The sequence below is a fragment of the Ipomoea nil genome, unplaced genomic scaffold (assembly GCF_001879475.1).
Source record: "Ipomoea nil cultivar Tokyo-kokei standard unplaced genomic scaffold, Asagao_1.1 scaffold0813, whole genome shotgun sequence".
NCBI classification, from domain to species: Eukaryota; Viridiplantae; Streptophyta; class Magnoliopsida; order Solanales; family Convolvulaceae; genus Ipomoea; species Ipomoea nil.
This window is the reverse complement of record NW_017617241.1, coordinates 1,474,267-1,498,858: the sequence shown is the minus strand read 5'-3', so window position 1 is coordinate 1,498,858 and position 24,592 is coordinate 1,474,267. Positions and strand designations below refer to the sequence as shown.

Here is a 24,592-nt window from a genome sequence, read left to right as displayed (position 1 = left end):
CTCATTGATGTTACAACTGACAATTCCTAAGATACAGTAATTACTACTGCAAAGACAATTGATGCTAAACACAAACTGATGGGACAGTAATTAGTGCAAGAAACAATGTACAACGTTACCAAAGAACAAAACAAAAAAACATGAAAAATTCTCAGCACCCAACTACCCATCTAGTATTTTTAGCCTTCCATTCTTCAAGATTTCCCTGGGGGGACAAAGACAATACCTTTATGAGCATGGAGCCAATGGCCATAGTTGTTTTCACTGGTGGAGTGATTGCACAAATCGGGATCATCTTCGCCTGGTGTCGACCCGTCTGTAATTGCCTGTGGAGACTGATCGATTGCCTGAGACACCCACGGCCACCGCCTCCACATCTCCAATCTATGGCGGCTGAAGCCATCTTCAACACAATAAGGGAGAGGTTAGATCGTTAGACGTAAAGCTTCTTCAGAAATCAGCCTTTTGTAGCCACACACACAAGGTAGATTGTGGAGTGAAAAACCAGTTTTATGGAGAATGCTATTCACAAGGCTTTTTAGGATAACATAGATTAGATTCATAGTCTTGGTAGTCAAATTACGCGAAACAATGTCTAAATTTACAAACTGGGATGTTCTTTAGACAAACCATGATCTTCCATAGGTGCTTTCGGTAGCACCAACTTCAATCTACATCACAACTAACTAAGATTTCCTTTCGAATTTCGATACATAATAATGATATGACACACTAGAGCTAGAGTCAGCAGGCATATTCATATTATTACTTCAGCTGTTTGTAGCAGTTGTATGCGAACGCAACTGATGCAACAGCGCCAATAACAGCAAGAACTGCGTATGTATCTTCACGTTCCCAGGTTTCACGCCACGTAGGCACAGAGCAAGTTTTGCGCGTGTGGGACCCATTCCTGCCCTTATTTCGGGAATTTTGCTTCCTCAAGCTATTTTTACTTTCAAACATAAAATTTGCTGCCTCATCGTCATGATCCGAATTGATTCTCTGCTCCGATAATGGAGTTTTCTGACAGCAAAAAAAGCTTCCATTTGACTGGCAGCATTGCGTTCCTCTTTCAACATAGGAACTGCCATTAACTTGGAGCCTCAGCCTCTGCGACTTTTCTTGGTCATCTTGTGATAGTCCCATCTGTCCCCTGAAAACAAGATGGAAGTACTACAAGTTTATCCACAAAATACAATGGCTAACCCACAAGTTGGTCCTTTGGGCATTCAAATGCAGTTTTCTTTAATTTTCAAGAATTAACAATTCTTAGTCCTAAACTTTATCCATTAAAATATGGATAATCTTTCCCTCAGAGGTTAAAAAAGGCGGTCATGGATGCCTTCAGCCTTCCTCCTAAAGTTGACGAAGGTGGCCTTTCATCTAATAACAGATTGGCAACCATATCTGTCAAATTTCTAGACAACCACGACTGGTTGACAATAGCCAATGTTGTCTTCCAAAAAAAATTATATTTATACATTTTATGCAAAATACGAATAATAATAATATCATCATGATTATAATTATTAAATTTGACACTTAAGATGTACATCAACACAAGAAATTCACATTTTGCCAAATAAACAATAACCCGTTGAGGTTACCGTATATACTAGGATTTTAGTCATTAAGTGGAGATTAAACCCCACAAATTTTTGGATGACGAAGGAAACCCCACAACTTTTTCAAGTGTGAGTAAACCCCGCCTTGTGACCCTAGCCGACAAAGGACCATAGCTGACCGGTAGCGAATGGTTGCCTTGAAGACTAGGCCTTGTACATATAGGCCTGGGCTATTTAGCTAAATAGGCCTAAGCCTGGCCTTTTTACTAAATAGGCTAGGCCAGCTAGGCCAAGCCATAGGCCCCTACGAAGGGGTCTGGCCTATTTTCACCCTTACTGACCGGCTCAAACCAAGGGGGAAAGATTCAAACTTTTGAGTTGTGACCTTGTAGTTACAAGCGTGGATCTCTTGCCATCATGGATGGGGTTGCCCCGTTATTTATTTATTTTTCTTTGACAAGCTCGAATGCCCAATAATAGAGTTAGAAAAGGTGTTTAGTCTTTAAAAGACATGCTGAATGAAAACCTTTGAATTTCAAATGTTCCTAAATCGGTATGCTTCTAAAGTTTTTAAAATACTCCATATAAAATAAACACTTTCATGCAAAATATTAAATAAAAATAAATATGAAAACTATATGGGAACCCATGCCTAAGCTTGCACAGAAACATGTTTTTTGACCATTAAATTTATAGGTACGAATAGACTCCCAAAAAGTAGTCTATTACAGAGTAAATAATTGTAACTTGCCAGTCTTTAATAACTCAATTTTTCATTCACTTAAAATACAAGCCATGCTTCATTAAGTCCACAACTCAAATGTAGCAGCAGAAGATATTACCTCCACAAATAATCAACAATTTTTCCTTTTCCAATATGCTGTTCAAGCAAGATAGGTACATCATCTGGAGATACATACCCATACCTATTAACATGTTAAAACATACGATTAAAAGTAACTCAAATATGTTTACAATGCAATTTACAAATCATACTGATAGTTCATTGAAGATAAGAAATGAGGGAGGGGAATTGAGACATCGAGAGAAGCTCTCTCCTTACCAATGCCCAGTGACTTCCTTGCTACATCTAGGCCCAAATAAGATGCAATTTCCAGCATACTTGTGGCCACCAATATGTGAGCATGGGCTAACAGACACTTTACCTTTAAGACCACGCAACTCTATCTCCTCTTTAAATCTATTAACTATAAGTGGTCCACAATAACCACACCGACGATCCCTTGTACCATGACAGCACACAAAAATATACCAGCCCCTAAGAGCTTCTGGAGCTCCAGGCGACCATTCACTATCCTTCACAAGTACCTCCTCAACAAATGTATCCACATCAAAATGAGTCAACCTCCTGCAGTATTAGGAAATAAACTCTCATGCTATGGTGATGAAACTAAGCTTCCAAATTAATGCTAGATATTAAACACTATCTTGACCTGTATCTGATCATGTCCGGAAAGATCAGCACATCCCCATTCGATGTCTCAGTACCATCACGCCCTTCACATATTGTCAAGCGGGTCTTGAAGAAACAAAAAAACACAAGGTAAATGATCATATTTTGGTTATTTCCACAAAGAATGATGCATTACATATTATAATAATTGAAGCATGTGCTCCATCTCAACTAAAAGCCTAAGCTGATAGTTGGATTGCACATTTATGTTTATATATGTTATATGCTCAACAATAATTATTTAAAAAAAAAAAATGTAAAAAGGTAAACAGAAGTCTGGTTAATGTAATCAGTGAGACACAGATAACAGATAAAAAACCTGAAGGCAAAGTATTAAACACATTACTCTATTAGCTCCAAAGACAAAGGAAGGCTACGAAGCATAACACCCTTCTAAGAAAAATCGATGAATTAAGCTGCAAAACTTGTGGGTAATGCATAATTACACATGAAGCTTTTGTTCATTGATGTTAGATAAGGCACAAAAGAATATATCAATATTAGTCTAGGAAAAATGGAACCTAAAAGTAAATAAAGCATGTCAATTGTATCTAATCCCACGAGGAGCTACCAGTTGAAGCTATGATCTTAGTTCCACAGAACATTTACCACTATGGGTGCGTCCAATGATATCCCCATTCCTTGACTATCAAAAAGATTAAAACTTTACACACCCACTTCATTCTAAAAGTGTTGTTTTAGATATTATGTACTCCTTCCTCTTGGTAGAAAGAAGAGATGACTTTTAATGGCTTTCATGTACTTCCTAATCCTAATTCCTTTTTCTTCCTTAAATAAATTAAACACTGACCCAAAGATTGCACTTGTAAATTTGGGTATGTATAGCAAAATGATTAACTTTCAAATTGACTACAAAGTTGACATATTAAGAGTATTTTCAAGTAGTGGGTGAACATAAATCCTTAACTTGCAATAGAATGTGTTTCAAATCGAGCAAATAAGACATTTTGAATGGCAAGAGAACCTACAATCCTACAAATCAACTAAATCACTACAAACGAAGCTGCAATCAATGAACTAATCTACCAGAGATTAGGAGTAGATGTAGAAGAAAAGGGATAAACCTGTCGTTTCATATCAGTCTTGCGAGCAGCGAGTGCAGCAGCAAGAAGCCTGGGCAAGCGATCAAACTCAGTGGCCTCAATATGGGGAGGCCAGACCTGAGGATTCTTGTAGCAGAGGAACACGTGGCGCTCATAGAACTCCACGGTGCCAACCAGCGGGCTCTGCCGGAAATCCGGGCGGGAGAAACCGAACTCGGCGTCTCCGCCGCCGGCAGCATCGAGGCCGCCGAGAAAACCCTCGTTCTGGAAGCTCCCGGAAGCGCTCCCAATCTGAGAGCTGTCTAGAAGGTAACTATCGGGGTCGGAAACTGCCACCGGAGACGACGACGACGTGAGGGGATTGATCATGAAGGAAAGAGCATCTTCTCTATTGCCGTTGGCCATCACTATAAAGAACAGAGAGTGAGTGTTTGTAATGTGTTCGACACGAGTTTAGTAAGAGAAAAAGAGTACAAAGTTAAAAATGTGAAAGCCACCTGATATATGTTTAGTACTTAGTAGTCATCACTAAGCATCCACTAAAATCTCTCTATTTAGCTTACTAATAATAAAAGATTAAGGTTCGAAAGGATTATGTCTAAAATAGATATATTTCTTGTGCCCGCATTTGACCATGTCTGTAAAGGAAACGTTTTTAAGGTTCGAATCTCGATAACAACACTGTAAGGATTATGTATAAAATAGACAAATTTTTTGTGCCCGCATTTGACCATGTCTGTAAAGGAAACATTTTTAAGGTTCGAATCTCGATAACAACAGTGTAAGGATTATGTCTAAAATAGACTGATTTCTTGTGCCCGCATTTAACCATGTCTGTAAAGGAAACATTTTTAAGGCTTGAATCTCGATAACAACAATGTAAGGATTATATCTATGTTCAAAACTACTTTCTCAAAGTTTTCTGAAGCTTGAACTCATAACCTCCCATATGGGAGTCCAACTCAAGTGCCATTAGGCAATACAAAATTTTTCGAACATATTTATTATATTTACAACGATTATAATCATGAAACCACATTGTAAAGTAAAATTTTGCATACATTTATAATGAGAATAAAGAAAAGGAGTTTGCTTTGCTTTGGATCTCACATGCAGGAATTGTGGGGGTTGGAGAGAATTAAATATGCAGATGAGATGTTATGGAAAAAGTTGCATTGTGCATTCAAATTCAAAAGGCAAAAGGGCATGACTCAAAGTCTTGATGGTTACATCTAAGGTTGTCTGCTTTGTTTAATCACTCAAAGGACATTACTATTTACTATGAAGCCATGTACAGGCCAAACATCATGGCAGTTGGATTTCCTTAAAAGTTGTATGGACAACATTAATAGCCTCAAAGATGCAGTGATTTGATTTTATTAAAAAAAAACATACAGACTTCTTGACAACCTTAGATGTTCCACAAGTTTTAGTTATACACAAGCCAAAAACATGGACAAAACCCACTCTCAACTACTAATCATTTGAGTCGATGTGCGTCTCACAAACTTCACCACACGGGTTTCTCTCCGGGCAGATAAGAAGGAGAACCACCCTCGACTTGGTTTCTTCTTTTGTGAAACATGCCACTAAGGTTGGGCATCATCACGGCTTTCTTTGACACAGATGTCTTTGCCTTTTCCAGCTTGCGTGATTGCATCACTTTCTCTTGTGGGCTATGCTTTTCGTATCTGAGATTCTGAGGAGATGATGGTTCGGATGCTATCTGCGTTTCTGCCAGAATACGGGAAGCTGTTTCCGCTGCTTTCTTTTGTTCTCTTTCCCGCCACCTTCGGAGCTCTCCCTCCACCGCCTTTTTTGCAGCCTCAGCCATCTCCGCCTTCTTTAGTGCCTCCTGAGTAGCAGCTTTTATGTCATCGATCTCCTTCTGAGTAGCCTCCAACCTCTTGATAGCCTCGTTTTCGCTGGCTTTCACGGCCTCCACCTGAGCCATTGCAGCAGCCACTTTCATCTCGGATAATTTCTCGGATTCTTCAACTTTTCGGGTTAATGAGTCGAACTCGTCTTTAGATAAAGTGATTTGTGCACCAGACTCGGAAGTCGAGGCACGGGCAGCACTGGTTCTCTCTGACATAATCTTGATCTGATCAAGAGCCCGAGCTTCGGCTGTTTTTGCTTCTTCAGCTTCTTCCAATGCAACTTTAAGTTTCTTTTCAGCCTCTTCTAGTGCGATTTTGATCGTTTCGCCTTCTTTCTTTACCACTTCCATTTGTGTCTTCATTTCTTCTGTTTCACGCCTAGCGTTTTCACACTCTGATCTAAGCTGGTTGAGGGTAGAGATCATTTCTTCAGAAGCACCTCTAACTTTTGATTCTTCCCCGAGTGCTGCTTCGAGCTCGGACTTGGCTTTCCGGAGCTTGACATGGAGATTTCCCGCAACTGATTCAGTTTCTACTTCCTTCTCCTTCAGTTCAGAGTGCTCTTTTTTGACATTCTCTAGCTCCAATTTAAGCTTCTCCAGCAGAGTTCTCAACGAACTTTCCTCCTCCGCTACCTTATGCAGCGATCCCTTGGCATCATCGAGCTCTGTGGTAACAGCCTTCACTGAATCAAGATCCGAAGACCTTGCAGTATCCATCGCCTTTTGTAGTGATTCTATCTCAGACAATGTTTCAGCCAGCTGAGTTTCCAGGTTTTTTGTTAAGTCGGGATTGATCTCCTTTCTTAAAGCAGCTAACTTTTTAGTCGATTCTTCTAGCCTGGACTTGTATGACTGTTTCTGGACATCCTTCTCGACGTAAATTGTTGCTTCTTCTTCCTGCACTTGTGAACTGACAAGTTTTAGCTGCTGAATCGACTCCTGTACACCCAATATTTCCTTGGAAAGCTCGCTAGCTTTTTCGGTGTTAGATTTGAAAGCTCGATCAGCTTCCGCTTCTTGCTTGATAGCTGCAGCCTTTTCATCTACCGAAGAATTATAATCTTGACGCATTTTCCTCAGCTCTTGTTTTGCTGCATCGAGATCAGCTAGTGCAGCCTTATACTGATCTCTCGCACTTTCAAAGTCCAGCTTCCAAGAGCCATTACCATTCGGTTTAGAATAGCTATTCCCCGCTTCTTCAAGCTGCCTCACCTGATTCTTTGCTGCTTCTGTTGCCTTAACTGCAGAATCCTTCGTATCAGAAACAATTTTGAGCTTTTGGGTCAGATCCTCAACGGTCCGTTTGGCCCTTTCAAGCTCCACGAGTGCTTGGGCTTTCGTAGTTTCAGCGTTCTTCAATTGTTCCTTTAATTTGTCTAGCTCTTTCTTTGCCAAGTGAAGCTGCGTTTCCTTCGCCAATACTCTCTAGAACAAGTCAAAAGGTATAGTGTGAGACCTTTTAATTACGTAACCCAACCAGTGTTGCAAAAATCCCGCTTAGGCACCGATTAATCGGCGCCTAGGCACTAGGCGTCGGCCGGCTGCCTAGTGTATCACCATAATCGGTGGTCTAGGCAGTTGGCCGGCTAGGCGGCCAACTCAGTCGCCTAAGCGCCACCTAGGCAATGACCGCTTAGGCCTCCTAGGCGCCAACTAGGCCTCCTAGCAACCACCTCACCTATCTGTAAGGAAAGCATTTCGACATCCTCCCAGATGCTCTGTCGAGCCGGGGTGTGGGGGGCCCTTTAGGGTTGGGGTTCAACCTTTGGAAGAAGGAAAGCATTTCGACTTAGAACGCCTACCTCTGCGGAATGCGGTTTTGGCTTCTTAATCACATTTCTTTCCCCCGAGAAAGCACCTTCTCCAAACAAGGTGACAGCATCTTTGACAGACTGAAATGGCGCGCTGGTGTCTATTTCTCCAACTTCTACTTTTGGAGATCCCGTGGCTTTCTTGTGGTCTTTCGCAACCATACTCTTTTCTTTTCGTCAAGATTGCCTACAAAGAACAGCCAAATGAAATCTATAATGGAATAAATGATAGACAAAAAAAATGGAAAACTTCAAGAAAAGGAAGTTCAATTATTTCAACAGTACAAACAAACACAACGTTTAGCAGTGTGATTTCCCGCTTTGGGAAGAATATTTTTTGTGTGGAAGCAAAAGGTCGAAATTTTTCGTGAGAACTAGATAGGATCAAAACATTCTAGATAGCCAGAGTTTCCCCGCATCTAAAGCCAAACTAAAGCAATAAAACATCTTCCTAAAGACACCTTCCAACTATTTCATTTCGGCATTTAAGGAAACTAACCGAGTAAATATGAATCCTATAGCTTTAGAAGAAACAACTAATCACATTACACAAAACCAAAGCTAAGATACAACTTGATAATCGCTCTAACCCGACCTTAAGCCACTGAAATACTAATCACGAGTACACTACAGAACACTGAATATACATTTCAGCACACTCTGTGGCTTCATGGATGAACAAGCTTTGAACACTGGAATGTAAGGGCTTAAAACTTAAAAGAATTTCCTTTAGACCCAAATTTCAGAATATAACAATACATATAACTATATAAGTATATATAATACTATAATAGCATCTCCTAAAGCTGCAAAAAGGGAGTTTGATATCATTCCTACCCAGCAACTTACAGTGATTAACCTAGTTAGCCTACCATAATGGCCAATTATGCAGATTGGAGATTGCCCACAGAATTACCATGAAGACTTCAAATTTCAAAAGTAACATAAAAAAAGGAGATCCTTCTATCATACTTAATGGAATTCCACTAATCTGAAGCAAGTAATCCATTTGAAATGATAAATATAAAAAAATAAAAGAAGCAGCTTTAAAAATTGAAAGGAAAAGCACATACCTAATAATAAGTCAATAAAAGACCCAAATCATGAATCCAGGAAAAGATGCAGAGCATAAACCCTAGACCTCATCAAACTCTTCAACTTCTGCAAAAAGGGTAAGTAGCCAGGTCTCACAGATAAGGAGAAGAAGCTTGTTGATCAACTTCACTATTGTGAATAGTCTCTTGAAGGTCAAGAAGTGTGGTCAATGACGGAAATCCCAAACCCAGAATGAAAAAAAAAAAGTTGCAAATCCCGCAGAGCACTTCAAAGATTCTACTGGTCTAAAACAGAACAAGGAAAAATATTCAAAAAGAGTACAAACAAGAAAAATAAAGAAACCCCTTCACAAGAATCACAAAACAGGGCGAAATAACACTTTTTTTTTTCTTGGGATGAAAATCCAAGGAATCGTTAAAGGCGTGAAACAGTCAAAGATTTCATTTTTCACAGTTCAATTTGCAAGTTTTGTGCGTGAAGAGAGAGAGAGTGAGTTTGAAAAGTTGAAAACTCGCATTGAGAGACAAATTTAATATACCAGCTAATCAAAGATGAGAGAGAGAGAGAGAGAGAGAGAGAGAGGGGAAATGCCAGGTCAGCAAATGACACCGTCCAAAGCTGACCGTCTGAGCATAGGATGGGGCTCAGTGGACGCGCAAAAACGCTTTAGAAAGAGATGGGTAAGCACTTCAACATTTTGCTGTCTCATTTCCTGTGGACCCAAACAAAATTTTTAATCAAACAATTTTAAAATCAATGGATACAGACAATACTATATTACTATGTACATGAATCATTCCTCCATCAAATATAGATTTATGACCTTACGGCATGATTCTCATATTAAAAAATTACGAGTTCAATTATTGTCAATATTTTCTTAGTTGAACCTATCATATAGTTCTTTTACATTTCTTATGTTGTTGTGTAGACTATTACATAAGAACAAAGTTTATTCATGTGCACCTTCGAATATTAGATGTGAGTTTTCCTTGTCATAACAATCACAACCATTCATCTCAAAATATTTAATGAATCAAAAAGCAAATAATAACTTGGTGACATTTTTGTAAATATTCAAATATTGAAATGTAGGTAATTGTGTAAAAGATGCAAGTAACAGTTTCATATAGTGCAAGTAAAATGTATTAAATGTTCAACAATATAATGTACGTTGACCAACAATATTAAGTGCATTTAATGTTATCATTAATTGCACCAAACGTTGTCATTAATGAGGCGTTTGGTTGGAGAGAATTACAATTTCATTCCCACATAATTTCGAAGGCAAGCAAATTTCTTCATTTGGTTGGAGGGGATTTCAATTCCATGGAAATAGAATCTCATGCCCCCCTTGGTATTTCAAATCCATGAATTTTAGGAGGAAAAAATATAACTTTGAGACAAAATTACCCCTCTAATTTTTAACATAAAATTGATGTTTGACCTCTCTATTTCAATTATAGTGTGTATTTTTCTTTTACATACTCTCAACACAAAACGTCAATCAGTACGCCAACCTCAATCAAATATGTTTTCTCAAAACTCCTTTATCTATTTTATTGCTTTCGTTATGCAACTTTAGAGTTTATTTACAGCGTGTTACATAAATTTTCAAAAGCAAAATTTTGAATTTGGTCATTTAGGATTTATAATAATAATAATAATAATAATAATAATAATAATAATAATAATAATAATAATAATAAGTATGACCATTTTAGACCATTTTAGACTTTATACTACTTATTCCCTTTCAATTTCCATGTATACCAAACATTAGAACTGAACTTCCCAATAATTTTATTCCTGCAAACCAAACACTGAAATTTAAATTCAATTTCCATGTATACCAAACATTATAATTGAACTTCCCAATAATTTTATTCCTGCAAACCAAACATTGGAATTTAAATTACCACATTATTCCCACGCTATTCATCTTCCATGGAATTGTAATTCATTTCTCACGTAATTTCCTTCCTCCAACCAAACGTCCGGTAAGTGCACCAATGTGAAAGGTAAATTACTTGCATTAATAAGTGTAAATAGATGCACTTTTAAGTAATTTTACTTGCACGTGTCACTTGCACTTTAAAAGGAAAATACTACCCTACTCTCAAGTTCTATTCTTAACTTTTACTCTCTCACAAAATTTTGATGTTGACATTTTCATTGAGACTCACAGTATGAAGATAACTAATAATCAATTATCACATCAGATAGTAAAAGTGAGGAAGTAGAAATAAGAAATACATACAATATAACTCATTTTTAAATTAGATATGATTTGTTAGATCTTTCTCATCAAAGCGATGCAAAATATATATATATATATATATATATATATATATATATATATATATATATATATATATAATTGTTGGTGTCGTTGGTCCAATTGTAGTGTCTTTTTATTGAAAATGACAAGAAATATAAATATTTTTGATATATATTGAGTAGTTAAAAAAATTAAATAGCAATACTGCTAAATGGTATGTTAATGAATAATTAATACTGAAATCAACAAATTTAAAACAGTTGGTAAGCGCATACTAATACAACTTAATATAACAACTATAAGGTCAAAGGAGTCATTTTTTTATTTGTGTTGTCATATTAAAGAGTTATGCATCAAAGTTGAGTTTTTTTTTTTTATAAAACAAATGTGATTTCTTCTAATATTGTTCTCTTTCTTTCTTTTTTTTTTCTTTTTTATTTTATTTTATTTTATTTTATTTTATTTTGAAGACATGATGATGCTAGAGTAGAACAAGTCTATAATGTCAATCAACATCTTACATTTTAGTATACAATTTATATTATTATATATATCAAAATTATATTTTCCTTTTTTTTTTTTTTAGTGATGTTAAACAAGTTGTTATTTTTATTTTGCATTCTACGCAATCATACCCTCCCCAACTAACTATTTAATATTTTCCTACATGTAGTACCATGTGAAGGACCTTTATTCAATACCCTTAAAGAGAAGTATGGAAATGTAATAAAAAGCTTATACTTATGTGGAAAAAACTTAATATTTAAGTAAATGTGTAAATCTAAATTTTGATAATAAAACCAAAAATTGTTCAAACATCTTTCATTGCATTAGTTAAGCAACAACTCAATTTTATTAGTTGGAGCCTTGTGGGGTGTGGCTATCACATATAAAAAGGTATGATACCCAACAAAAGAGAAAGAGACATATTAAATATTAAAAGATAGTGTTATTTTTACTACAAATAATACATTCTAATAATGTTCATAACATTATATATAAAGCTTTAATTTTTATTTTATTTTCGATATTTATATGTTAATTGGTTAATATCACCATATGTGAATAAAGGGCTACATAATAATTAATTTAAAAATGAAATGACATTTTTAGTCTTTAAGTTTTTTTTATAGTGACACTTTTAATCATATCGACATATCGTTAACCAAAAGTATACAATTACCATATTTTAATCAAAATTATACTTTTTGATCCTTATACTTTAAAGACTTGGCACATTGTCTAACTCTAGCATATAACCATAATCGTTGCTTCGTGACTAAAGCCCTAGTCCCTATGATAACATATTCAGCAGATTATTGTTTATTTATCGAATATGTAAATTTCATGTTCTCTTTTCAAAAAAAAAAAATGTAAATTTCATGTGCTGATGTAGATTTTAGGGGTAAAATTTAATAATAATAATAATAATAATAATGTTGTTGTTGTTATTATTATTATAATTATAATTATATTATTATTATTATTATTATTATTATTATTATTATTATTATACATATAGAATCATTTAAAAAAAAAAAAAGGACATCTAGGACGAATTGAAATTCCCTTCCCTGAGGCCTGAGTTTTGTTATTAAAAAAAAAATCATTGCAAAATTACCTCAAATAAGTGGTCCTGTATTCCTGGTCACCTACCCACGCATGGGGCTACTGTTGACTAGACTCTAGAGTGAGAATCGAATCGGAATCTACTGTGCAAATGCTGCCGGATGACGTGTAATGGACAACTAGATGGGCCTTTTTTTTTTTTTTTTTTTTTTTTTTTTTTGGGGTAAATGACAATGGCCTATTCGAGGGATGGGAACACATGTCGGTTGAGCCTATTTAGGTTGGGCCCCTACCCCCATATTGGCCCATTTCATATTTCATCTCACCCAATGGATCACCAAATATTTTTATATCGAAAAATTCACCGGTGTTCGAATATGTAATATCCTATTTGAAGAAGGATCGTTATATCGTGGACCAGGGTTTATAGTGTATTGTGGACTATGGTCTAATACGATGTTATTTTGATTATAAGTTGTTGGAGAGTTGACGCGACGGATACTATTTCATTACAGCCTTTTTTAACACCTGTGTTTGTGTAATTGTGTATTTAACTATACAATTCTGTACATTATGAATTTCAAATAACTTCCCAACCTTGCATTAATTGAAATTTAAAATGTTGATAATCCAAACCAAAAATGTTAAATCAAGACACTAAAATTTAAAAAATTTCATGTGTAGATGGATTTATAGATACTTTGGCTATTCTAGTTTAAGTTGTCATCTATAATTGAATAACTTAAATCAATAAGACTAATAAATAATATAATTTAAAATATTATAATTATTAAGTAAATATTCCATCAACTTAGTTAAAGTTGTCACTATTAGTAAATACACTTGTAAAAAAAAACAAACATAAACGCCAGTAATAAGAAAAATGATTAGATAGTGTAGAACAATAATTTGTGTCGGAGCAGAGTTTCACGGGCAAGTACGAGTGACTAGGACTCACGGTTTGGATTGTAAAGACAATTGAGGTGTTCACAACCTTAACTTGGTCAAATCTATCAACAGTTTCAAGGTTTCGAATCCTCTTTCGCCGTTCGAGGAACACATCGTTTTTTTCCAGAAATGGTAAAAATCGAAATCTTCAGATTTGATTCTCTACCCGGAGTACGTGTTCAAAGGGAATATCAATTGAATTGTTGAGAATTGCAGGTGCGAGTTTTTCCGTCGGGAGGTTGGGCAGCCGTGGCGGCGGCGGTGGTGCTGATTTGGAGCGCCGGAGGGGCATACGGAATCAGATTTGTGATAGATAGAGAGGAATGCTTTGCCCACAAGGTGGCATTGGGGGACACTGTTCATTTTTCATTTGTTGTGATTAAGTCTGAGAAGTCCTGGAATTTGGGTGAAGAAGGCGTTGATCTTGTGGTAAATATATCTTCTTTTTTTTTTTTTTTTCTTTGAATTTTACATTGATTTTGTTAGATTCATTGTGTTTTTCTGTCTTCAATGGTGTCTGCTCAACTTAATTTGCTTTATGCTAATTGCTAAGCAAGACAACCTTAAAAATCATATAGAATATAGCTAGATTATTGGATTCTATGTGGTACGAGGATGGGGATATGATAATAACATTTCTTTAAGGTTATCCACTAGTAAAAGAGCATTGAAGTTCAAATCTTGAACTCTTCAGTTACATGTATATGTTGTGATTGATCTTGCCATTGTATGTGAATTGTGATCGAATTACCAGGTGAAGGGACCTGTGGGCGAACAAATTCAGGATTTTCGTGAAAAAATAAGCGAGAAGTCCGAGTTTGTGGCTCATCAGGAAGGCGTTCACCGTTTCTGTTTCACTAATAAGTCCCCGTACCATGAGACCATCGACTTTGATGTACATTCTGGTCACTATATGTTCCACGATGAACACGCAAAAGATGGTAGGAATATTCTCAGATCTTTCTTGGTAGATCCGTTCCTAGTTTATTGCTCTTTTAATTGCTCGTTATTTGATTAGTATCGTGTGTGCAGAACATCTCAGGCCTTTGTTCGAACACATTAACAAGCTAGAGGAAGCTTTATATAACATTCAGTTCGAGCAGCATTGGTTGGAGGCTCAGACAGACCGGCAAGCTATAGGTATATATGAAATTGTTCGATGCTAATAAAAATTTTATCCTTATCTAGGTGTGTATATATGGTGTATCAGCATCAGCGTTTGTTCTTATCCGGTCCCACGTTGATAAGGCGGAATCTTTCTATTATTGTGTGTGATGATTCAATTATTGATGTTTGTCTGCTGATCCGGTTGCAATGTATATATCGTCAATAATGTGGTGTGATCAAATCAAATGCAGTGAATGAAGGGATGAGCAAAAGGGCAGTTCACAAAGCTTTGTATGAGTCTGCAGCTCTTATTGCCGCTAGTTTTTTACAAGTTTTTCTCCTAAAACGGTTGTTTGAACGGAAGCTTGGGCAGTCGAGAGTCTAATCTTTTGACACGGACATTCAAGTTATCGGTGCCCAAGCGGATGAAGAAAATTCGTTTGGCAAAAAGAACGAAAAATGATAGCATTTTCTTATTCCTGGCTTATGAACCTTTAACCTTTTGTGGCTCTGCCTATTAACAAATTTTCCCATGTTGCAGACTAATTGCGAGATCTGTAATAGTCTAAATAGATAAACCGAAGTTTTTGAGTATGTTTATGTATTGGAATCTTGCCATTTGTGTTTCATTTTGTTGTCTTGGCTGTTTAAAGTGTAGAGCATTGTGCTTTTGTAAAGATGCCAATTTGTATCTGCCTTAGGTTTCTTTGGGTGATAGTATGGGTTGGTGTCATCTATGCACCAAAAGGCATGGTTCGGGTGGGAAGAGTTCGAAACCTAACCTAAACCTAAGTTCGAACTTGATCTTTTGATTTACGAGAAAGTTTGCAGTTGTTACCTGAATGTGCATTCTGGGTGAAACTTGTCTTAATTGTTCATAGCTGAACGATTCAAATCAAGAAGGTTAATTGACAACTTCCACAGAAAACCAACTTGGCTGAAGTTATAGCTGAACGATTCAAACCAAGAAGGTTAATAGACAACTTCCACAAAAACCAACTGTCTGACCAACTTGGCTGAAGTTACCCCTTAAACACTGGATCCTTTGTCACCCCTCAAGTTGTGTTGGCTGTTTGCAGTGTAAAGTGAAAGATTTTCAACAAAACAATGCAAATTTTTGAAACTTAGGTCTAAGGATTTCTCTTTGGCATAATGCAAGCAATACACTTTCTACCACTTTTCCCAAATTCTAGTGTATATAACATGAAGAATACACAGGCGAAATTGCAACAGTTAAACTTGGCTACACAAACATAAAAATGGGTGACAAAACTTTAAGCATCACAAAAGAATTATGATTGACAGAGACCATGGGTAGGTTAAAGCAAACAGAAAGCTCATCTGTGAAGTATATCTATTACCAGATAAAGCATATATAGATATGTAAAATATCTTTTATGTCTTTTAAGATACCTGCACCCCACACTAACATAATTTTACATGATAAAATAGATTCCAGCAGAAGAACACAAGAGCCTCCGGCTCCTCTTGTAAATGGAAAACGCCAAATTGATTATGGATATTCAATCCCATTTTCAGCTTTTCGCCTTTTCCACAGCCTTGTCAAGAATCCACATGAGGGTTCTGTATGCAGCAAAACCATTTTTTCTGGGAAAAAACAACAAAAACGTGTTTTTAAGGTAAAAACATAAACAAGAGCACCTGTCTACACCCGCAACTGTAAAAGTTCCAACAAAGAACATATGAAGTCTGATTTGGTAATTAGAAAACAACTTACAGCCGGTGGTTTTGATGGATCTGCTGCAGGTTTAGTGTTGGAATCAGCCTTTGATGGTGATTCAGGCTTACCACCCGTTTTCTTTTCATCCCTGGCCTTGTTAAAAATCACAGTAAATCCTTCTGCTGAAGCTGGGTCGTTAACATCCCATTCACCAAACTTTGGCAAGGGTCGACCCTTCTCTTCCTAGGGGTATTAGATATGCAATGAAAGAAAGAAAGAACCAGATTAGAGGATGCCCCAATAATACAACATTATAAACTTACTAAGCTCCTCTGTAGTAGCTAATAAACAATAATAGGAAGTGGCTCTCCCAAATGGGAGATCATGGGTTTGAGCCCCATGGGGGCGGTATTGACTCTTTGTGCTTCAGTAGGTTGATAAAGTAACTATAAACAGATACTACATTGTAACAGAGTCAGTAGTACTCAAAAAAAAAAAAAAAAAAAAAACTCAACCCAGCCAAGCCTTAATAGCAAATCTAGTTGGGGTCAGCTACAACTAAATGGATTGGTATAGGTCAAGCACCTTGTGCTCAAATGGCATGTAGTGACCTCTCCCATATGCAAGGTCATGAGATCGAGCCTCAGTGGAGGCGTTGTTGACTCCGTGTGCTTCATTAGGTTGAGAAAGTATGTTTGAACAGATACTACAATGTAATAGAGTCAGTAGCATCCGTGCACATATGGTTCTACCACTTCCTCTCTTATCTCCGATTACCACTATGTTATCACACTTTCTAATTGGTACAACCTATCTCTACCAAACAGCATTAGATAATTGTTACACGAACCAAGAAAAAAGGACATTTTATTTCCGCTTCCTCTCTTATCACACTTTCTAACTGGTACGTCCTATCTCTACCAAATGGCATTAGATAATTGTCATACAAACCAAGAAAAAAGGACATTTTATTTCAACTTCCTCTCTTATCACCTATTACTACTATCTTATCACACTTTCTAACCGGTACATCCTATTTCTACCAAATGGCATTAGATAATCGTTACCCAAACCAAAAAAAACAAAGAAAAAAAGGACATTTTGTTGTGAAGAAAACTACCATGTAACAGTACAGTGCTTTAATATTCTTATCATTATATTGTCTCATGATTTGTTCATATGAAAATAGAATGCCTATGCAAGTCCTTGCTATGACAAATACTCTATGGTTATCCCATTTGATAGGTGCAAATGCAGAGAAGGCAGGAAAAGCAGGGAACTTTTTGGACTAATCAAGAATGGATTATCTCTTATGATCATCCCAAAAACCGTGCTTTGCTTTTGCTGGTTAGAAGATGCCATTTTTAGCATCTTTAAACCACATTCTTGCTCTGATCAAACCCTGCCCACACTCACATCTACCACAAAGAAGATGCCTTTTTTTAGCATCTTTCTTTTCATGCTGGAGAATGAAAAACAAGAAAAAACAAAACCTACAAAAATCTAAGCATGGCAAATTGGCAACGCCCACAACATCAGCAAAAAGTATCGAGCCCCCGGGGGAAACTTTTTACTTTTTAGCATCTTCAAATCACATTCTTGATTTGCCCAAATTCTGCCCACCCACCAATACTTTCAAAGAACACATAACTTCCAGCATCACAGTCCACTGAACCCACAAATATAGAAACTGAAGTGAACTAATTAATTAGCAAATACAGATTAAAGAACCTGGGAACTCAAATAATTCCCCAGGAGAAGACATCCATCAATCCATCAGAATTCAGAAGGTAACATTGGATTAGGTAGGTGAAAAGAGCGAGCTGACAACATCACAATAGAACCCTAGTGCAATATAATCAATCACACCTCAATTCAGCTAATTGATCGCTATAATCTATTCATGAGCTCCAAAATCAACGCAGTAAAAATTGCCAAAAATTAAGCGATCCATCAATCTCACTCAGCAAAAATCCACAGAATTTTCAAATCATAACTGCCCAAAAACACATATAATGACCCCCAAAAGCTAAATCAAATCGAGTCACCGGAACCCAATCAATCAATTCACAGTGAAGGAAAGAAAATAAACACATACCGACATGAATCCACTCACTAGATGAGTCTTGCTGGAAAATGAATTGTGCTATTGGCAGAGGGAGAGAAAGCGAGCAAGAGAGAGAGAGAGAGAGAGAGAAAGAGAGAGAAATCGCAAATGGGCAAATCAACAGCGGCAGTGTATGTATAGAGGAGTGCGGTGGTGGTGGTTTTCGACTTTTCGTTAACGCAGAGAGGAATAATGTAATGCGTCTATGTCCCCACCACATCATGTGAACGCCCAGAATTTTTTTTTTCTTTTTTTTCTTTAAGGTTAACATTTCCAATTAGATTAACACGGTAACTACAATTCATCGTACTCGGTAAAAATCGATTCTTTAACGTAATTATTACAAGAACTGTAGATGCGTTTCATCATGTCTGTCTGTGTCTTGAAACAGTCTTACTTAACATTCAAACCATGTTTTCTTGATATTTAATCCATTCATGTATTCTCAAATTCTTGAAGTGACAATCTTACTTGAAGAGTCTTTCCCAATTCCCACTATGATAATAAAGAATCACATCAAACACTTTTACTAGTCCCCATTGTAAAAATTCTCGAATAAAATAGTAAAACAACATGAAGATGGAGTGGAATTGTGAAGGAATAAAGAATGAAGCTTTAAGTTCAGGAGAATAAGCCGGTGACCTATACAAATAATAAAAACAGAATAGAGGTCAACTGAGGGGAAATTTTATTATTTCCCCCAAAATTTTGCTATATTCTGTCTGCCATGGGAGCAGCAAGAATAATCTTTTGTTGAGGACAGCAGACGATCCAAATCAAAATCTCATTTTGTTCGACCAATCACCCTAAAACCTTGCTCTTACTGGAACCCGGGGATCATTGGGAGACCTTGATTGATCAGAAGTGATGAAGACTGACAAGACGACTCGCGATTTACCTCTTCCAGTGACTCTTGGATACGAGTTTTGAGGGCTTCGAATTAGTCTGGCGTGAGCTGAAAAACCTAATGTATCGAAAAGAGGGACTGTGAGGCTCTTGTGACAGGTTCCTGGGCATGCCATGGGTCTTAGTGCATGCCTGCATCTAGCTGTCTCCAACATCAACTGCACATTAATGAAATCCAATGAGAGACACCCATTTGGCTAGAAGTTAAGTTGATCTTAGCTGGGAAAACCAAGGAATGAAAATAACCTCAAACTGTGGTGTTTGCAGTCTGACCATCTCCCTAGAAGCGTGTGCACAACCGTGACAGCAAACATCTACCTAGAAGCTTACAAAGTCGGAAACTCGAGAAATCTGAGGTTCCCTTTTCAAGAATAGTGATTAAAGGTAGAACCTTTGCGTTACCAATCTCATCTCGAGTGTCAAAGTTCAAGTTTTTTCTGCTCATGGAAACCTATATTTTAGAATAGCAGTTCATCAAAATGAATAGTTAAGAGTTAATAGTAACAATACACCATTATAATGTATCAGCAGACCTTTTAAGCTTCAGGCTCCAACTTTACTGTGGTTGGTGTAAAAGCTTCCAAATCTGGCCATTGGCACAAAAACGCACTCTCATGATGGTTTGTTGACAAAATGAATCTGCAAAGGAGTGTAAAGAACGTAGCTTTCTAGTGACTTGATATTCAAAATAACAAATGATTTAGGTCTTGAGCAAAGAAAGGAGGCCTACCAAACGCCATAATGATTGTACTTTTCTGCAACATTTGATGCGCTTTTCACCCTTTCTTTGCTACCATGTGTCCTTTTCTTCCTCAAGAAGTTCAGCTTCTGCATCACAACTGTCAATCTTTCATGTATAGCTTCTGGACCGGGCTTTTGGGTTATCAGTCCTCGCTCCCGAAGGTCCACTAGAAGAGTTTCGCCCTTCAGTGGATCATTGCCCGACTGAACTGCATTGACAAGAGTAGCAAAGGTGGTGATGTTAGGGCAGATGGCTCTCTGTTTCATCTCCTCGTACAGATCGAAGGCTTGGTCTATGTCACCGTTAACACAAAGGCCCGTAATGAGAACATTATAAACAACAACATCGGGGTTTGCACCATGAAGTTCCATTGCCTCTTTTAACTTCAAGGCATCGGAGATTTTAGTCTCTTTACACAACCCATACATTAGTGTTGTAAACGTTGCGACGCTTGGGAGAAGTGGGACCCTTAGCATACAATCGAGTACATACATCGCTTCCTCCATCTTCCCACGGCGCACAAGCCCTCGAACAATAGCACTCTCGGCAACATTACGAGAGCTAACACCTAGTGACTCCATTTCAGCCTTCAACTTGAACGCTCCTTGTATATCTCCCGCTCTACACATACCACTTACGACACCACTGTACTGTCTATCGGTAGGCATAAACCCCTTTTCCAGCATTTCTTGCAAGATAATGCGAGAGCCTCGGAAATTAGACGTTCTTTTCAGTCCCTTAAGTATGGATTCGTAAGTATCTCCATCGGGAAAATAACCCACTAAGTTCATAACATTCAGCACATCTAAGGCCTTCTGCATCTCTCCCTTCTCACTGTATTTGGCGATTAGCATGTTGAACGAAAATTTATCTATTACTGCTCCTTCCATTATCATCTTTTTCATAAATTTAACCCCAACATCCAACATACCCGACTCACAAAGTGCAAAGATAACAGATTGTCTGGTCGATACATCTGGACTAAGACCATTTCTTGTAATTGAATGATACAATTCAGAACATTCTGACATATTTCGCAGTCTTGAGTGGCCATGTAATAGGCTGTTATATGTATCCAGATTAGGAGACAGAGATTTCACCATCATAATTGAGAAGAATCGATTTGCTCGAGCCATTTGACTAATTCTTGAGTACCCATCTATCATTGCATTTAGTGTCATTGTATCAGGCCTAAGCCCTTGCTTTATCATCTCATCATAGAAGAAAGCAGCAACCTTTGGCAAACCACTCTTGAAAAGCCCGTCTATTATACTAGTATACATCAGCCGGTTAGAAAATGAAGTTCCTCTTTCCAATGCTCTCGACAATATAAGAACTGCAGCAGCTATTTTACCCTTTTTGCAGAACCCGGTAATGAGATTAGCATATGTATAGCCATCAGGGATCACATGATTTTCCACCATCTCATCAAAAAGGATCAATGCCATGTTCATATCTCCTAAGTTGCATATCTCAGCCAAAACCGTATTGTAGATATTAACATCAACGACAGAATGAGCATAACGAAGTCTATCAAATAATTCAATTGCCTCCATAAAGTTTCCTCCTTTGCACAGTCCCTTTAATATGCTTCCGTAAGTGTGAAGGGTAGGGTGATTGCCCAATTCGATCATTTCATCAAACAAGGATAATGCCTTAAAGCCATCACCCGCATGTCCATAGCCACTAATTACAAAATCAAAACTAACAGCATTAGGAACCAGACCAATCCTTTGCATGTGACGCATGAAATCCTCTGCTTCCCTTACCTTTCCACATTTGCAAAGACAAGAAATAAGTAAATTGCATACAGACAGGTCAGCACCATGGCCATTTTCCAGCATCACTTGGTAGATTTTCATTGCTTTGATGACATCTTTCTGCTTGCAAAAATTGTAAACTAGGGTAGAATGCACGATCTCATTTGGCAAAGCTACAACTTTGTACATTTTACACCATATCTCTTCTGCATGCTTTATCCTTCCAGCACTAAAAAACCCATTTAAAAGCACCGAGTATACAATAGCATCAGGGCATATATCGCTGCCAACCATTTCATTGAAAAGATCAAGACTTTCTTCAAGCATCCCCCTTTTGCATAGCCCTTTAATTAGCATTGTGTAAGCTACATGATCTAAAGCTATATCGTTCTTCCTCATCCTCTCAAATATATGTCTTGCAGAATCTAGTTTTCCAAGTCTGCAGAACCCATTCAAAAGAGCCCCGTAACTGATTTCATTAGGGTGTAGTCCTCTTGTTTCCATTTCCTTCAGAAGTTCTGAAGCATCTTCAAGCTTGCCTGCCCGGCAGTACCCATCAATTAAAGCATTGAAAGTGATACAATTTGGTGACAGATTCAACTTCATCATCTCATGAAAAATCTTCATCGCAACTACAATCTTCCCCTCTTTCATGAACCCATTAATTAGAGTATTGTAGGTGATTTCATTTGGAATTACCAATCTCTTCCTCATCTTTTTCAAAAGTAAATACCCTTTTGCACTCCTATTATTCTTACACAAATCATCTATAAACATGTTATATGTACAAACATCAGCCTTGAGACCTTTACAAGCCATGCGATCAATCAGCTCCGATGCTGATTTATACCTTCCCTTCTTGCAGTACCAATTAAGCAAAGTATTATAAGTAACTACATCGGGAATGTAGCCACTCTCCTCCATCCTTTTAAGCAAGAAATTTGCTTTCTTGAGCTTTCCCGTTGTGCAGAGAACATGTAAGAGTATGTTAAATGTATTGAGATTGGGGCATATACATTTTGCAAGCATTTCCTTGAAAAATGACCAAACAGACTCAGCACCCTGGCACTTTGAAATTGCTGCAAGAATCATGTTACAAGTGTAAACTGATGGTGTAATTCCACAAGAACCAATCCAATAAAATGCCTCCAGAGCATCATTGACCATTCCTTCTCTCACATAAACCCTGATTAAAACATCAAAAACTGAAGGGTTCGAATTGCAGAGGGAATAAGTATCCATAAGTGCACCAAGAACAGATTTTGACCCAACACCCATTTCTGATAAATTCCTAAAAATTGACTTAGCAGAATCATACATTCTAGCTCTTACAAGTATATGGGAAGTGATACAGTGCATGTGTATAATGTGATTTAGCTCCAGACCTGGTTGTTTTATGAACCACTCCAAAAATTTCAAAGCCAGCCTCCCATGAACTGGCCTTAGCGAAGCTAACTTATACTCCATCTGGTTCAGTGATTCCCAGCGATCAACGGTCAGTATTGCATAGATGCTCTTGTCAATTCCTTCGCCTGCTTCGGCAAAGAACAGAACTTTATTAGTGGAGGCATACATATGCACATCTAAGTTCACCTATTCCCAGAAAGAACATAACTTTATGAGCATATATGTATGAGAGATAGAGAGAGGGGGAGGATGTATGTACTGGCTGCTTGATTTTTGATCGATGCTGTGATAACATTAGTTTTGGCGGAAGTTTCCGGTTTCTCCAAGAAACCCATTCCGGAAAAAGCTTTAATTCTTGAAAATTGTGGAAAAAAAAGTGTTATTCTTTTGGTTGCCATGGCTATGGAGCTTCTCTTGTTCCTCTTCCTCTTCTGCACCTTCTCGTTATCATACAGCAAAGCAGCAATAGCCTTTGATGTGTCATATTGGGCTAGTGGGTCATTTTGTATCAAATTGGGCCTTCTTTAAGAACCCATAAAATCTCCCAAACTGGGTTTTGTAGGGCCCAATTTAACGGACGAGGAAGCCCAATGAACATCAACACTTGTTAGTTGTTACAATGTTGTACTGAGGGCAATAGTTATCGCAAATTATTTTGTGGACCCGGGTCCAAATGTTCACAATTTAAAAGACGAGAAAGCCCAATGAACATCAACACTTGTTACAATTAGGGCTGTTAACGAACCGAACATAAACGAACGGAGGTTGTTCGTGTTCGTTTGTTAAGGAATTTGGAGTGTTCGTGTTCGTGTTCGTTTGTTAAGGTTTTTGAAAATCATGTTCGTGTTCGTTTGTTAAGAGTTCGTTAGTGTTTGTTAACGTTCGCGAACATGTTCACGAACGTGTTCGTTAACGTTAACGAACATGTTCGCGAACGTGTTTGTTTACGTTCGTGAACACGTTCGCAAACGTGTTCATTAACGTTCACAAACATGTTCATTAAACAGCACGTTCACGAACATATTCATTTACATTCATGAATACTTAATAAACAAACACCTGCACATGTTCATGATCACAATTCGTTCGCGAACAATAAATAATATATGTTCACGAACAATAATCAAACAAACAACACAACTACAAAACTAATATAATATAATATAATATAATATATGTTTGTGAACATGTTCACGAACATTATTAAACGAACGCAAACGAGTTTGTTCACG

General features: G+C 37.3%; 4 protein-coding genes across 8 annotated transcripts; 1 reads left to right on the top strand and 3 right to left on the bottom strand.

Moving 5' to 3' along the window:
* Positions 1-508: 508 nt before the first annotated feature.
* On the bottom strand, positions 509-4,595 carry LOC109178073. The gene is made up of 5 exons (XM_019327584.1): positions 4,125-4,595; positions 3,020-3,105; positions 2,629-2,934; positions 2,408-2,491; positions 509-1,153 (listed from the first exon to the last, which is right to left on the bottom strand). The coding sequence occupies exons 1-5, from the start codon at positions 4,506-4,508 to the stop codon at positions 766-768; spliced, it is 1,248 nt and encodes a 415-aa protein (XP_019183129.1). The 5' UTR covers positions 4,509-4,595; the 3' UTR covers positions 509-765.
* An 853-nt stretch (positions 4,596-5,448) lies between these two features.
* Positions 5,449-9,352, bottom strand: LOC109178063 (WEB family protein At5g55860). The gene is made up of 3 exons (XM_019327562.1): positions 8,870-9,352; positions 7,788-7,983; positions 5,449-7,410 (listed from the first exon to the last, which is right to left on the bottom strand). The coding sequence occupies exons 2-3, from the start codon at positions 7,956-7,958 to the stop codon at positions 5,614-5,616; spliced, it is 1,968 nt and encodes a 655-aa protein (XP_019183107.1). The 5' UTR covers positions 7,959-7,983; positions 8,870-9,352; the 3' UTR covers positions 5,449-5,613.
* Positions 9,353-13,596: 4,244 nt separating this feature from the next.
* LOC109178083 (transmembrane emp24 domain-containing protein p24beta2-like) lies at positions 13,597-15,414 on the top strand. The gene is made up of 5 exons (XM_019327603.1): positions 13,597-13,782; positions 13,867-14,079; positions 14,405-14,591; positions 14,683-14,790; positions 15,009-15,414. Exons 1-5 carry the CDS (start codon positions 13,780-13,782, stop codon positions 15,140-15,142), a joined length of 645 nt encoding a protein of 214 aa, XP_019183148.1. The 5' UTR covers positions 13,597-13,779; the 3' UTR covers positions 15,143-15,414.
* A 525-nt stretch (positions 15,415-15,939) lies between these two features.
* Positions 15,940-23,795, bottom strand: LOC109178059 (pentatricopeptide repeat-containing protein At5g55840). 5 transcript variants are annotated; one of them, XM_019327557.1, is made up of 8 exons: positions 23,569-23,795; positions 23,339-23,485; positions 20,182-23,244; positions 19,985-20,090; positions 19,698-19,902; positions 18,537-19,609; positions 16,496-16,681; positions 15,940-16,365 (listed from the first exon to the last, which is right to left on the bottom strand). In XM_019327557.1, coding segments are annotated over exons 3-4 (3,051 nt in total). In that variant the 5' UTR covers positions 23,232-23,244; positions 23,339-23,485; positions 23,569-23,795; the 3' UTR covers positions 15,940-16,365; positions 16,496-16,681; positions 18,537-19,609; positions 19,698-19,902; positions 19,985-20,089. The 5 variants fall into 5 exon arrangements, with proteins under 5 accessions (XP_019183102.1, XP_019183100.1, XP_019183101.1 ...); XM_019327555.1 differs by having other exon boundaries at positions 19,698-19,769; positions 19,843-19,902; positions 20,182-23,485; positions 23,620-23,795; XM_019327556.1 differs by having other exon boundaries at positions 23,620-23,795.
* Positions 23,796-24,592: the final 797 nt, after the last annotated feature.